The following is a 13572-nucleotide window of genomic DNA, read 5'->3' as shown; positions in this document are numbered from 1 at the left end:
TTGCTGGCATCATGGCGGCGGCCCAAGGTGAGTACGAGTAGACCTACATCATCTTACTTCATCGATAGCGATATCCTAACTAATTAGCGATAACGGTGTTCAACTCCCGTTACTCAAAGCTTTATGCTGCCCATGTCTTGTGTCTTGTGAATTCGTTACTTAATTGCCACTTCACTTTTTCTTTTTTCTTTTTTTGATCGGTTTACGTTCTGAAAAATCAGCGTCTTTTACTATCGTGTCTAGGCCGTAAATCGTGCTTTACATGATTACCGATCTATAGAATGAAAGTTATAGAGGTAGACTGGGGAATCGAGAGTGACAGCTCCTCTGATATAGGGACATGGTCTATGTTGGCCAGGGGTGTCTGTTCTTGAGAGAGGAGTTGGAATGAAAGCTCACTTGAGATTGGGGATGCATTTAGCGGTTTTCCAGATATTTCATTATTTTTTTTATGGGTAAGGTCTTTATCTCTATCATGTTATGCCTATAATATGGCAGTTTTACCTCCGACGTCTTTATCTCTGCGTACTATTCCCTAACTTCTAATTGTAGTTAGTTTGATTGTAGTTAATTAATTGTAGTTCTCTTTGTAGTAGTTACACTTAATTCACCATCAACTCTATGGAATGTTGATGTTGAATTCTTAAGTTGATCGCTTAAAAGAGTGCCAAAGATCGAGACATATGCTGTAAGTCTAAAGGGCAGCTTGCACAGCGGGAACATCAGTCATATCGGTTTGAGATTAAACAAACACTATACCATATCACTCAGCTAATTCGAGACCAAGATTCCAAAGGTTTTGCCCATGATGATGATAAGGCAAGCAGTCAGGTGTGAACTTATTGTGGTCTTCTTTCCTGCCTGAGGTAAACAAAACTGGAAAAGGTTAAGCACAGTACACTTCATCATGTATGATACAGTATGATTTCCAATTACAGTGTACCTGCATTTACATTAATATGATATTAATATACGATACTAAAATAAGTTTTCAACATTCAATATTAAATACGTATCAAAATTAAATATTCAATATCAAAATGTTAATATCTCTATGATATATATATACATATCCAATATATATATATATATATATATAGAGAGAGAGAGAGAGAGAGAGAGAGAGAGAAGAGAGAGAGAGAGAGAGAGAGAGGGAGAGATTATGCATTGTTCGTGGCTCCATTTAATATAGGCACAGTAGGCAGCCTGCGGAAAACAATGTTCAGAGCCCAATCATAGCAAGCCCCCGTGACAGCTTCCTCTTTGTTTGACAGAGGAACACGCTGCGCTTCCGATATTTCGAGTTGCCATGGCAACAGAGAGAATGATGGTTTTTAAAGATCGTATCAGCTAGTTAGGTATTGGGGTTGGGAAAACAGAACCCAAAACAAAAATAGCAAAAAAAAAGAAAATCTGAGAATTGTGAAAGAGCAGCTCCTTTCATGATACAATATTATTGAAGACATCTGTAAGTGTATGCGCCACGTGCATATCTCCATCTGAAAATAACCCAAGCCAAAAACAATTCCGTCATTCATAGCAAGTTTAGATTTTAATCGCTTGGAGCGCACAAAGGTAAACACAGATATATTTTTTTACTTACCTGCACCCATTTTGATTGCAATTTTTCTTTAGTATTCTCTTGAGTGATTTTTCATGGTCTCTCACAACCTCTCATAATTATGAAATAGCAAATCTCTCCAGCGATTTCAATATAAATGATTTAATCTGTAATCATGCGTAAAACTTAACAACACCAGCTTCGTAGCAACTCACCCATATACGTTACGGTGGGGAAACCCAAGACTTAGTCTTTTGGTCACAAACTTTGACAATAACCTGCTGGAGCAAAACGAAACAGCGCAGCTACAGGTTCGTTTCATGAACTTTTCAAGTCCGAGCGATTATGACAGAATTAAAAAAAAAAAAGTTTGCTAAGGACTATACTTCTTCATAATGCTAAATATCAAAATTGGACTTTGTCAGAAGAGTTGAAGAGGTTTGTTTGATCGCTCCTATCATTACTATAGCCTCCCCTGCGTGGTGACAACCTTTCAGTTTTTCCTCCGACACGGGCCCAGACAGGATTTAGTCCTGTCGCCTAATTCAAACAAAGACCAGCGGGACTGGTATTCTCTGCAAGGGAAAGGCATTCAATAAATAGATAAATATATAAATATACAATATATGTATGTATATATATATATATATATATATATAATTATATTTATATTTATATATATGAATATACCATACATGAATACATAAATAAACAGATAAGCAAAATACGCACAGAATCAAGAACACGATTTCGTCATATCACGCTCAAAAGAAAATACAAAAAAAAAAAAAGTTTTTCTTTGCGCAAATCTATTTGAATACGAAAACACAAAAAGTAAACATGTTTCTTTAGTGGGTCCGGTCACAATTGGTGCCTACCAATTATAATCCCTTAGGTTGGCGCATATAATGCTTTATACACAGTTGTAATGAATTAAGAAGTGTCACATCTAGAAATATGCCCTTATCACATGGTAACATGTTAACTGACTTGACTGTACTTTATACAGTTTAAGAAAAATTCTTTTAAGATAACTATAGATATGAAAATTTAGTCAGGAGTTTATTTACTTTATTACTTTAATTCAGTGCTATCGTATAGGAACGCGTATTATTTCCCCTTTATTACGGACTGCATTGCACGAAATCGTTAATGGCCAGCTGTAGATTGTGATCATGATGGACAATGCGGACGTCGTATAACTTATCATTTCACTGGTCAATTAACGCCGACCCCCTCCCCTTTTTTAAGGAAATGTGAATTGAAACTTTATCACGCACATCACAATCATATCATAATCACATCATTCATATAACTATGTATCATATGATAATTAGATTATTTGACAATAATCAAATATAAAAACGACGGTAGTTGTTAAACATAACTCCTGGATTATGTACTCCCTCAGTCAGTGGGTGCACACCAGAACGATTATAACAACAACAACAACAACAACAACAACAACAACAACAACAAAACTGATACATTGTTGACTGTGGAAACTCAATGCTCCGTATAACTTGTTGATATCACCCAAACAGCAAACAAACTTTAGGAGGGTTTTGAGTATTAGTAATACAGGCATTCAAGAATTTCTCGTTCAGATGCAAATCATATTCATTAAAATAAATAGGGCGTTGCCATCATTGTCCTATTTATTCTACAGACAGTAACAAAGGGAAAGGCCATAATATTAATGAGGAAATGTCAACAAAAATCAAACAAATGATGACTCTTACCGGCAGACGATTCATTCTTACCTTTTCTCGACGCGCTGAAAGCATGACATCATGATGCAAACTCTAGCATTATAGTCAGGATCACAGTGCAGCAGTGCTTCTCCGTGTGACTCGGTCTCATCCAGGACTGAAGATTCTTGCGCAACACCCTAGCCTCGAATTCAGTCGTCTCCAATTTTTCGATGAGTGATAGTCTTGATATTCAATATGGTATGCAATGAGAATGAGTTCAGCCGTGTCAGCTTTGCAGCGGTGTTTGTCTAGGGCTAGTATTTTTATTCGTAGTTTGTGTAATTCGTTTTATAAATTTAATTTCGTGTACAAAGTATAAGATCAATGATATAAAGTGTATATTGTTTGAGGGGAATGCACTCTACAAGCATTGCTTCTTCAGCATTCCTCCCCATCTCCTGCATTTACTAAACTTCAGAATGTTGTTTTTTTTTGTGTGTGTGTGTGTTTTTTCCAACCATAAATATCATTTCATATTTTGTAATGTTGACACATACATGTACTTATGTTTTATGTAGAAAACAATGTATTTACAAGTTCTGTTACAGATGGAAAAATAAATGGATGAAAAAAAAATGAATTTGTGACTGCTTTGATAGCACGTGCTGAGAATCCATAGTTTGCAAAATATGATAATAATAATGATAATTATACAACTGTAACGACCATTTGGTTGATTATTTCAAGCGCAATTATGATGTTTTCCTTATGGAAGTCGCCTTTCAAGAGATATACATTACTTCATTCAAAAAGAGTCAAGTATGATGTAATTGTGACAGCAAAGATGATGAACTTAAAGGGAAGGTAAACCCAAAGAACAATGTGGATTGAGTGAAAGCAGCAACATTAGTAGAACACATCAGTGAAAGTTTGAGGAAAATCGGACAATCGATGCAAAAGTTATGAATTTATAAAGTTTTGGTGTTGGAACCGCTGGATGAGGAGACTACTAGAGGATGTGACGTATGAGTGGACAACAATACAAAGAAAATATAAAGGAAATTCAACAACAATTCACTTTTCTAGAATTATGAAAGAGCAATGGACCAACCGCTTTCAGAAAGCAGGGGGAATAATTGCTACCCTTAACATATGTCAATATCAAGTTGATGGAATTTGTAATTTTCATGAAAAATGGATTTTTGCAGAATTTTCTTTATATTTTCTTGGTATTGTTGTCCACTCATACGTCATAACCTCTAGTAGTCTCCTCATCCAGCGGTTCCAACATCAAAACTTTAAAAATTCATAACTTTTGCATCGATTGTCCGATTTTCCTCAAACTTTCACTGATGTGTTCTACTAATGCTGCTGCTTTCACTCAATCCACATTGCTCTTGGGGTTTATCTTCCCTTTAAGGAAAAAATAATTTTCTCAGTAACTTGAATTACGGCTAATATATAAAGAGATTTACATCAGACACACACGAGGAAAAGTGTATATGAATTTCTCATTTTGGTACCTTTTGAGAAGATAAAATAAAACCACAAGTATCATTAAGTTCGACCAGTCTGTTGAAGCAATCATACACAGTAAAAAAATAAAAAGCTTGAAGGGAGACTAGCTTACTCACGGATGTTGCAATAGCCCGTGTTGCAAAGCGGTTGATTGCGCAAACCGTGCCTGCCTTGTCCCTTGGCATTGCGAAATATGAAGGAATCCCGTCAACACGGAACGCAATCGATTTGCATACATAAACACTGTGATAAACTTGTTCCGCGCTCGTCAGTCAGTCGTCACTGCTACCTATACCGGGTGTCCCAAAAAAAGCGGAACGGTGGATTTTCAGTACCTTGCGGTCTAAAAGTTATATATCTTTTGACATCATTAGAAAGAGCATCTTCCGCAGAAGACTATGATACCAAAATCATTACATTTGGTTCAGTACTTTTTATTCTACGCCAATTTCTGAAAATGCAGTCATTGTCAAATTTTGCCGGATTTTTGCGACTTATGAGATAATAATTTGAGTGCGACACGCTATCCATACGGTGAATATTGTGTAAGCTCGGTGATCCATGTCAACAAAAGATACAGCTTTCACATTGAGCACGGCACGGGCCAGGAAAAAACAGTGTGTGTGTGTGTGTCTGTGTGTGTGTGTGTGTGTGTGTGCGCGCGCGCTCCCAATATGGAAGCGTTATCTTTTGTTGACATGGATCAACGAGCTTACACAATTCACAGTATGGAACGCGTGTCGCACCCAAATTATTATCTGATAAGTCGCAAAAAATTGAAAATGACTGCATTTACAGAAATTGGCGTAGAATAAAAAGTACTGAACCAAATTTAATGATTTTGGTATCATGGTCTTCTGCGGAAGATGCTCTTTCTAATGATGTCAAAAAATATAGCACTTTTAGAACGCAAGGTACTGAAAATCCACCGTTCCGCTTTTTTTTGGGACACCCGGTATAGCTTGAAAAATTTCCAACCTGTCTTTGGATTAGTAATTCACAGATAAATTACTTTGATAACATTTTGATAGATTCATAAAAAGTTTCTACTTGTATGTAACAAATTAATTTATGAAGAATTTGTCATTATCAACCACCCCCCCCAAAAAAAAAATATATACAGTATATATATATATATATATATATATATATATTCAGATGTATGAAAGTATCTACATGTCACATAAGAGGAAAGAAAAAGAGCTGTTTATAAAACGCCTGCCTAATCATATATAAGATTTTATAGTGTCATGCACTTTACTGCCATCTAAATGGACTGTGTTGTCTTCAAACTAATTAATTGTTGATTGATTTTTTATGGATTAAGTAATTTCAGTGACCACTTCCTCTTATCACATTTGCATTCATACATTTCTTTTAATTGTTTTTGTTTTTGTTTTGTTTTATGTTTTTTTTTGGGTGGGGTGTATAGCTTGGTAGTGTGATACATCGATAAGTGCATGATGCACTCGAAATGAACTATTGATCTTGCTGAGACGGTCTTTCTCTACTTCATCAACAGGGAGCTTTAGATTTACGACGCGGACGTTAAGACGACAATTGCGTCGGTCGTTTTCCTCCCTCCCTGCATTATGTTGCAAAGTAGCTTTAGATTTCGCGAAGACTTTTTATTTGTTTGTTTGTTTGTTTGTTTTAAAATACGCAGACATTTCTTGTACAGTGGATTAGAATATGCAAATGAGTGAGCTGGCCATGTCATAACCTCACAATTTGCCATTGATCGTGTACAAAAAATGAGGAAAATTAAATGTTTCTGTCATTGAAGTCTGACACATGATGTTATTCCCGGTTGCATAATTTCGTAATAGTGATATTAGATATATCAGGATTTGAACCTCGAGCATAATTGCGTTTGAATGAAAACTGGAAATATCATTTTTTTTTTTTAACAAAATGGCCCCATCGGATCAGTGCATCAAATAGCTCTGTGTGTTGTGAATTTTGAGCGGGCATTAATAGCCCACAACTCGTGAAAACTCAGACGATCACCACGCGAGATCGACTTTATAATGAGCGATTTTTGAACACATTTTTCGCTTGAGCAGAACAGGGCTTGTTCGTTTGTCCTTTTTTTTGTCTTAACGTCCGCGTCGCGAAAATCTAACGCGTCCTAATATCTGTCACGTGATGCGTGAAGTAAATTTATCAAATATCGAAAACTAATAAATTGCTAATCATCTTCACGAAAACAGACATTACAGACGAGATGGGCAATCGGCGGATAAGCGAATCATCGGAATTTTGGGAAGAACTTGAACGTAATCTACAGGTGAGTTAGCTCGGTACGAATGTAATCAATTTTAAAGTGGGAAAAACTGACTTGAGATTTGCTTACTGATATAACGTGGTGGCTGTGGCGTATCTAAAAACGAAATCAAACTTTTTGCGTTTCTGCATTTCTGATATAGATAACATTCGTATACTGGGCACGCATATGATGACATACAAAACAAATGACTATATACCTTCATCTTATAAAGAAACATATGCATGATATATTATATATATTTTTCTGATCTGCGTATCGGCAGTAATAGTAGTAGAAGGAATGACGCGCGATAGAGAATGCATTAATTCCCAATTGGTGTTTATTGAAATTTCAAATTTTCGGTAGCCCTCGGAAATTTGGAATCTTAATAAATACCGATTGGCAATAAGTGCATTTCTCTATCCCGTCATTCTACTATAAATCAAATTATATATATGTATATATATATATATATATATATATATATATATATATATGTATATAGTTATCATATTGAGTAACTTGTCCACGTGTTGGTGTGATAATATCATCTAAAACAAAACTGAAACCAAGTTCATGCTGTATTCACCAACAGTTTATGCCAAAATAAACTGTTGGCGAATACAGCAAGAACTTGGTTTCAATTTTGTTTTTGATGATGATGATGATGATATGTATATTATATAAGTATAATAGAATGAGATATGAGAAAGGAAGGAGAAAACGCTGCGTAGCTTTGACATCACTATTCCTCTCACTGTTCTTCCTTTTCAGAAAAGTGAAAGAGTTTATAAGTTTGTCTTATATATATATATATATATATATATATATATATATCAATGTAATATATAGGCGCTGAAGTGTATGATAATGACTCCAAATATGTCATGACATTGGAAATCAGGTCAAGAATTTGTATAAATTGCATGCATGACTCGCTGAGATTAAAGTATACAGGTATTTGTTTTACACCCTTCGGTGGCTGCAGCTTGAGTTCAGTCCGGACCGATGTCTTCCAACAGACCCACTCAATGGTAAGCCGGTTGCTTCACCAATTTACTGATCTACAATTTGCCTTTCATCGACGTAAATAAACCCGAATTATTCAGTGTTTTGAATAAATCACGCCTAAGACACATAGTCTGTGAAAACGTTGAAAACGTTGAAAGTAGTGTAACCAACACCGCCTTCCTAAATTCCCCCTCTTGAATTAACCTCCAATTTACTCCTTTTTTTGGGGGGGGGGGAGGGATATTCGCCCTTAGAAGAAAGGAAATGGTGATGTTTAGATATGATTTGTACATTTTCGTCGTAACGTTGTCATTTTGGATAGATTTTGTAAAACGTAATGCATCTATAGTTTCAAAAGGATGGTTGTATATCAATGTATTATGCAACCCCTTTCTTTCTCTGGTACCAAGTGAATGTTATTCCAGCTCTTTCAAGTGCAGACTGGCACAGAAAACCACACAGCGTTATATGCCCACTGTATTCATATGTCCCTCTTGTAATCAATTCACTTATGCCTTTACTTTTTTATCTTTATAATTGGAATCATTAACTGTTTCACGAATGATCTCTCACGGCAGAAAAGAAAAATGAGACTTTGATATAGTGAAACACCCTGATGATATCATTCTTCTACTGCCTCCAGGTAGCGAATCCGCAGCGGGGATTGCGAGCCCCGAAAGGTCTATCCTCGAACAGCTCCAACACCAGTCCGAGTTCAGTGAGCAGGATCTTGCTGAGCTGATATCTTCTTTACCAGCGACTATTACGGCTTCGCATCCCTCAGAGAGCAGCAACCTGTTGCTGAACACTTCTGGTGATTGTTTGACAATTATAGTTTAGAAATTATTAGGGATCATTTTGTTCGTTTTGTGAAGCTGGTTGTTGGGATGGTGGTAGTGGTGCTTTCGCTTCTAATGGGTCATTGCAAGAAACTTTCTTATCCAAGAAGTGAACATTTACCTAGATATGTTGAGTGGTCTGAAAACAACACTAGAGTTACGTCTCGGTTGATTAGTAACCCGAAGTAAACAGTCAAGCCTAGCATTTTAAGATCACTGCTCCATAAGGTTTAAGGTTTAAGGTTTAAGGCAACAGTTTCATGTCCATAGACGGTTGCCTTTTATCAAATTTTGTACTCACCGTTATGAAAACAGATATACAAAAACGCAAAAGTGCCAGAATTGTGGCAAATTTATTAAGCTAGACAAAAAGCATTATTCTTTTATGTGATGATTCCAAGGTTAGAGCCTAAGGAACCCAAAATTTCACAATGATAGAATGTCACTACAGATCATGATTTCTTGAAAAGGAATAAATGCACGTGTCATTAGCTAAGACTCGTCCTGTTTTGTTTGATACAGATCAATACAATGAGCAAGGGGACGTAGTTGGTGGTCAATTTAACGTTGAACTGCCTCGGACTACTGAAGGGACAGGCCAGCAAGCGCCCGTACCACTCCCGTCGCCCGCTCAACCACGACAGACGTCAGGGCCGACTGCAAGTGCAGCATCAGTGCGAGTCCAGAACCAGGCACCTCCCAGACCGACAGGGGTGGCCCAGGTGGTGAGAGACAACAATACAAGGTCCGAACCATCGACTTCAAGCGATGCCGAAAAATTTAACCTGCCACTCTGTAAGTGGACTATTGGGGGAAAAAACCTCATATTTTTTTCGCATCACGTAATTCTAAGGCATTTGCAAAAGCAGCTTTTGGGGATCTCTCGAATCATAGAAGTATAATTTCATATGATTCGATTAATTTATTCTCTGTACGTCGTACGTTGCTTTACAATTTCAACGATAAACACTAATATCATATAACACTTTAATACACACTTTTACACAGCATATTCTTTCTTCGTAAAATCTCAACACATTCTTTAGGATACGCATGTACATCTGCGATTTGATTAGATGCTATATAAATCTTCATACAGAATGGTCGCCAGCAATAAGCAAAAAACGTGACTCTTTGGTAGCCATACAATAAAACAAAGGGGGTCCTGAGTCCCTGTCATGGTGGAAAGAACAGTGTCTCACTGTGTGAAACACAATGTGAAACAGCGTTAACACATTGTGAACACTGTGAAATCGCTTCACACTTTTAAATCTATATTGTGATCACATTGTGAGTCATCGATTCAGAGTGTGAAACAAAACATTACCATGTGAGCTCTCTGTGAAAAACCCACACCACAGTGTGGAATTATTTGTATAGTTTTGGTTGAGAGCTAACTTAAGGTTTCTAACATTTTTGGTGAGAATATGAGAAACCTCCTATAAAATATGAAATATCATGTAATTTCAAGAGGAATTCAACGTTGATTTGATGAAAACTTTTTGTTGCCATGACAAAGTGCATTGTTTCTTTTTTACGACATCATTCGTGTATAATTTATATTGTATTGAAAAAAAATCCTTTATCGGACGAGTGTAAGAGAAATGAAAAAAAAAATTGTATCACTTTGGATTATGTCAACTTTTTCTTTTCTTTTCTTTGTGATGATGGAAATAAATAAACTATTGAGATTAAATAAACTATTGAGATTGAGATTGAGATTGAAAATGGGTTTTGAAATGGCTGAGATACCCAAAACAGAGTAATCCTAATAAAAGGTGGGACCCATCTTTTATTACAATTGCTTTGTTTAACTTTGATTTTGGATGAGTCAGTCATTCCAAACCCGATTTTCATCAAATAAACTCTGAATTCCTCTTAAAATGGTATGCTCTGTATACCATTTCAGAAGTGGTTTCTTGGTATCTCACAAAAAGTTAAAAGCCCAATCCTCCCCTCCACCAATACTGTGCCATCCCTTTAAATTCGAGCGTTTTCACATAGTCGACTATGTGAACACATTGTGAACACAATGTGGGACTCGGTGTTCTTTCCAATGGGAAAAGGATTGAATGGATCGAAACTATTAAAAAAGAAGAGTTTGCCTGATGAATTAATTCCTTTAGACAATTTCTATCTTTTTCAGACAAATATTTACTGTGTTTTTGATATGCGCGTAGATCTTGTACTTCGGATAAGTTTTACCCAGACAATTTTCTAAAACTTGTGTGTTCCCACTCAGACGACGATTTTAAAGTGAAGGTCATGTTCAGGAAAAAACAGGTGATCGAAAAGGAGAAGGAAAGAGACTGCACGCTTTACTATCAATCTCAGGACCACGACAGTGACCTGGTGACCCCTGCAACGACGACGAAAGTTCCAATTATGACGTCACATGCAGATCTTCTGAATAGCAAGGAGAAGCGCCTTACGCTGAAGATACTCGAGAACTGTTTGGAAGGGTAAGTTTAGATACACTTTGTTGTCAAACTCATTCTGAGCTCATTTAGTTAGGGACTGCCTGAAGGTACTAGCATAGGCTGATACAGGGAGGTGAGACTCACCCACCTGGTTGATACAAGTGCTGTATAAAGGGACATCCAAAAGAAAGCCATATCGTATATACACGCATTATTTCCTTATGTTGCGTTCTTTATCTCATTCCATTTGTTTTCACTCGATTTCATACACAAAGTTAACATCGAAAGAAATGGTCAGTAACATAAACCTGGTGTTTTTTGTTTGTTGTTGTTTTGTTTTGTTTTTTTACCAAAGGAAAACAAATTAAACATCGGATCAACTTAGAAAAAAAAGGATGTTTGATTGCAGTAATTCAGTTCCAGTTTCAATTTTGTTTTAATTAATTTTGTCCACTTGTACAAATATACAGAAATACAAAGAAATACACAATTAAAATGACAAAATCGGGAACCTTTAATCATACTTGTAACGTAATGCATGCATACAGATACTGTACAAAAGGCAATCACATACATGTGAACATTATTTCGAGGTACAAGTGCAGGAATATATAAATATGTTATATGCTGTTAATTATAATCGGATTTGTATGGCACCATTTATCTTGGGGGAAAAAAAAGATGATGTTAAAAGGCGCATGTCCCAAGAGTGCAGAGACATATAGGCAAGTATAGAGACATCGACAATGCATTATTATCAGACAAGTACTGATGTATATGAAAGACAATACATGAAATAACTATAGGGGAAACTAAAGAAAAATATGGAAACTGTGATAACCATCATGATTACGTAATGTTCTTAGAAGTGATCCACTTTCCATATAATTCCAGTAAGAAAGCATATGACCCTACCTGTCGATGCAGTCTGATCCCGTGAAGGTATGATAATTGTAACAGTTAAGACATGTAAGACTGGTAGCTGTTGCTTCAAACCTTATTCAGTCAAAGTCAGTCAAAACGTGTGTGTAACGAACCTACGTTTAACATGAAGGCGAAATGGATACGTGAGATAGTTTGGCACAGGCGCAAGTAGCACGTGGTAAAACCTGACCACAGTGTTTACCTCGCAAAGATAACGTGAGTTTTGAACGCATGCGTACAAAATTATTCGGAGAAGCCACTGAATACTTTTGTAAGTTACTTACAATAATTTTTTTGGATTCACTCGTCGGTCGTCGGTATAGTGAACTACAGTGCGGGTAAGGGTTTTCCGAACTGAGTTCTGGTGACTGAGTGCAATTTTGCGCTACCAAACCATTGACCCATTGTTAAAAATCCTGACGTATGCAATAGTGACATACAAAAATAAGTATACCAATATTTTAGATGCACAATATGTGTACACTCATAGCATAATGATGTGATCTTTCTTCTCTTCACTCATGCGCAGGGTCAGAATATATTCCGATACTAGCGGAAACATCTTCGTCAAAAGGCTGTGCAAGGCGCACGTCTATTGGTCCGATGTCGAGACAACCAAAAAAGAGTCATCGAAATTGGAACACGACAAAGTGAGGAAAGTTTTCGATTTCGTCGAGTTCGAAGCCTACATCAAAAGCCGATATCGCGAAAGTCGGCAGCAAGAAACAGTACTACCTTCAATCTGGCTGAGCTTTGCACAGAAGCACGGCGCCGCCTGCCCTGTGAACACGTGCCTGGTATGGGTCCGCATTGATCCGTTGAGAGCGCGCGCGATGGTAGACGGTTTACATCCTGACGTAGCGCCGACGTCACTTGGCGAGTCGCTTGATAGTGCCAATATTCAGAATGGGATGTCTATGTGAGCTCTGTATGGAAAATGTATAAATGTCAAGTTGTTCTCTAACCCCTAGCCCCAACCCCCCACCAAAAAAAAAAATTAACAGCAGCAACAACAACAACAACGAAGTGATGATAAATAGGGCCTACCACATAATGCTTTAATAGAAAAATTGGTCTGTCGTCTATGGCTTTTAATCTAGCAATGCTAATGTGAAGTAAGGCATAGCTCTGTTTAGATACTCCAGTAACTTGATGGCATCCCACCATCAGACAAGAGAGTTATAAGTGAGTATAAAAAGGAGTAAAATTGGTTTATTGTTTCCATAATAGTACAATTTCAGCCTATGGTTGATGTTATTTTGCGAAACATCTTAGGAACACTCAATGTGGTCCTAGCTTTGTATAAGGAGAGTTAAAACATTCTCCTTTTTATATC

The 13572-nt window shown here is 36.8% G+C and overlaps 1 protein-coding gene and 1 long non-coding RNA gene across 2 annotated transcripts; both read left to right on the top strand.

Annotated features, from left to right (window-relative positions):
* The first annotated feature begins 7003 nt into the window (after window positions 1-7003).
* LOC139724423 (uncharacterized) lies at window positions 7004-8890 on the top strand. The gene is made up of 3 exons (XR_011710467.1): window positions 7004-7063; window positions 8031-8076; window positions 8697-8890. It is a non-coding gene; the product is annotated as an uncharacterized lncRNA (long non-coding RNA).
* A 478-nt stretch (window positions 8891-9368) lies between these two features.
* LOC139724425 (uncharacterized) lies at window positions 9369-13159 on the top strand. Its single transcript, XM_071635569.1, has 3 exons — window positions 9369-9687; window positions 11135-11354; window positions 12766-13159. Exons 1-3 carry the CDS (start codon window positions 9369-9371, stop codon window positions 13157-13159), a joined length of 933 nt encoding a protein of 310 aa, XP_071491670.1.
* Window positions 13160-13572: the final 413 nt, after the last annotated feature.

Source organism: Diadema antillarum, unplaced genomic scaffold, assembly GCF_040938485.1.
Source record: "Diadema antillarum isolate AM-2024a unplaced genomic scaffold, OU_Dant_1.0 scf00000213, whole genome shotgun sequence".
Classification (NCBI taxonomy): domain Eukaryota; kingdom Metazoa; phylum Echinodermata; class Echinoidea; order Diadematoida; family Diadematidae; genus Diadema; species Diadema antillarum.
Note: the sequence above shows the minus strand (reverse complement) of the source record. Positions and strands in the feature narration are given on the sequence as shown.

Bases quoted from the DNA above. Each gene is read 5' to 3' on its own strand.
- LOC139724425 (XM_071635569.1), top strand. From the start codon at position 9,369: ATGCACGTGTCATTAGCTAAGACTCGTCCTGTTTTGTTTGATACAGAT. The intron at 9,688-11,134 runs GTAAGTGGACTA...GTTCCCACTCAG, and splicing joins AAAATTTAACCTGCCACTCT to ACGACGATTTTAAAGTGAAG. The intron at 11,355-12,765 runs GTAAGTTTAGAT...ACTCATGCGCAG, and splicing joins CTCGAGAACTGTTTGGAAGG to GGTCAGAATATATTCCGATA.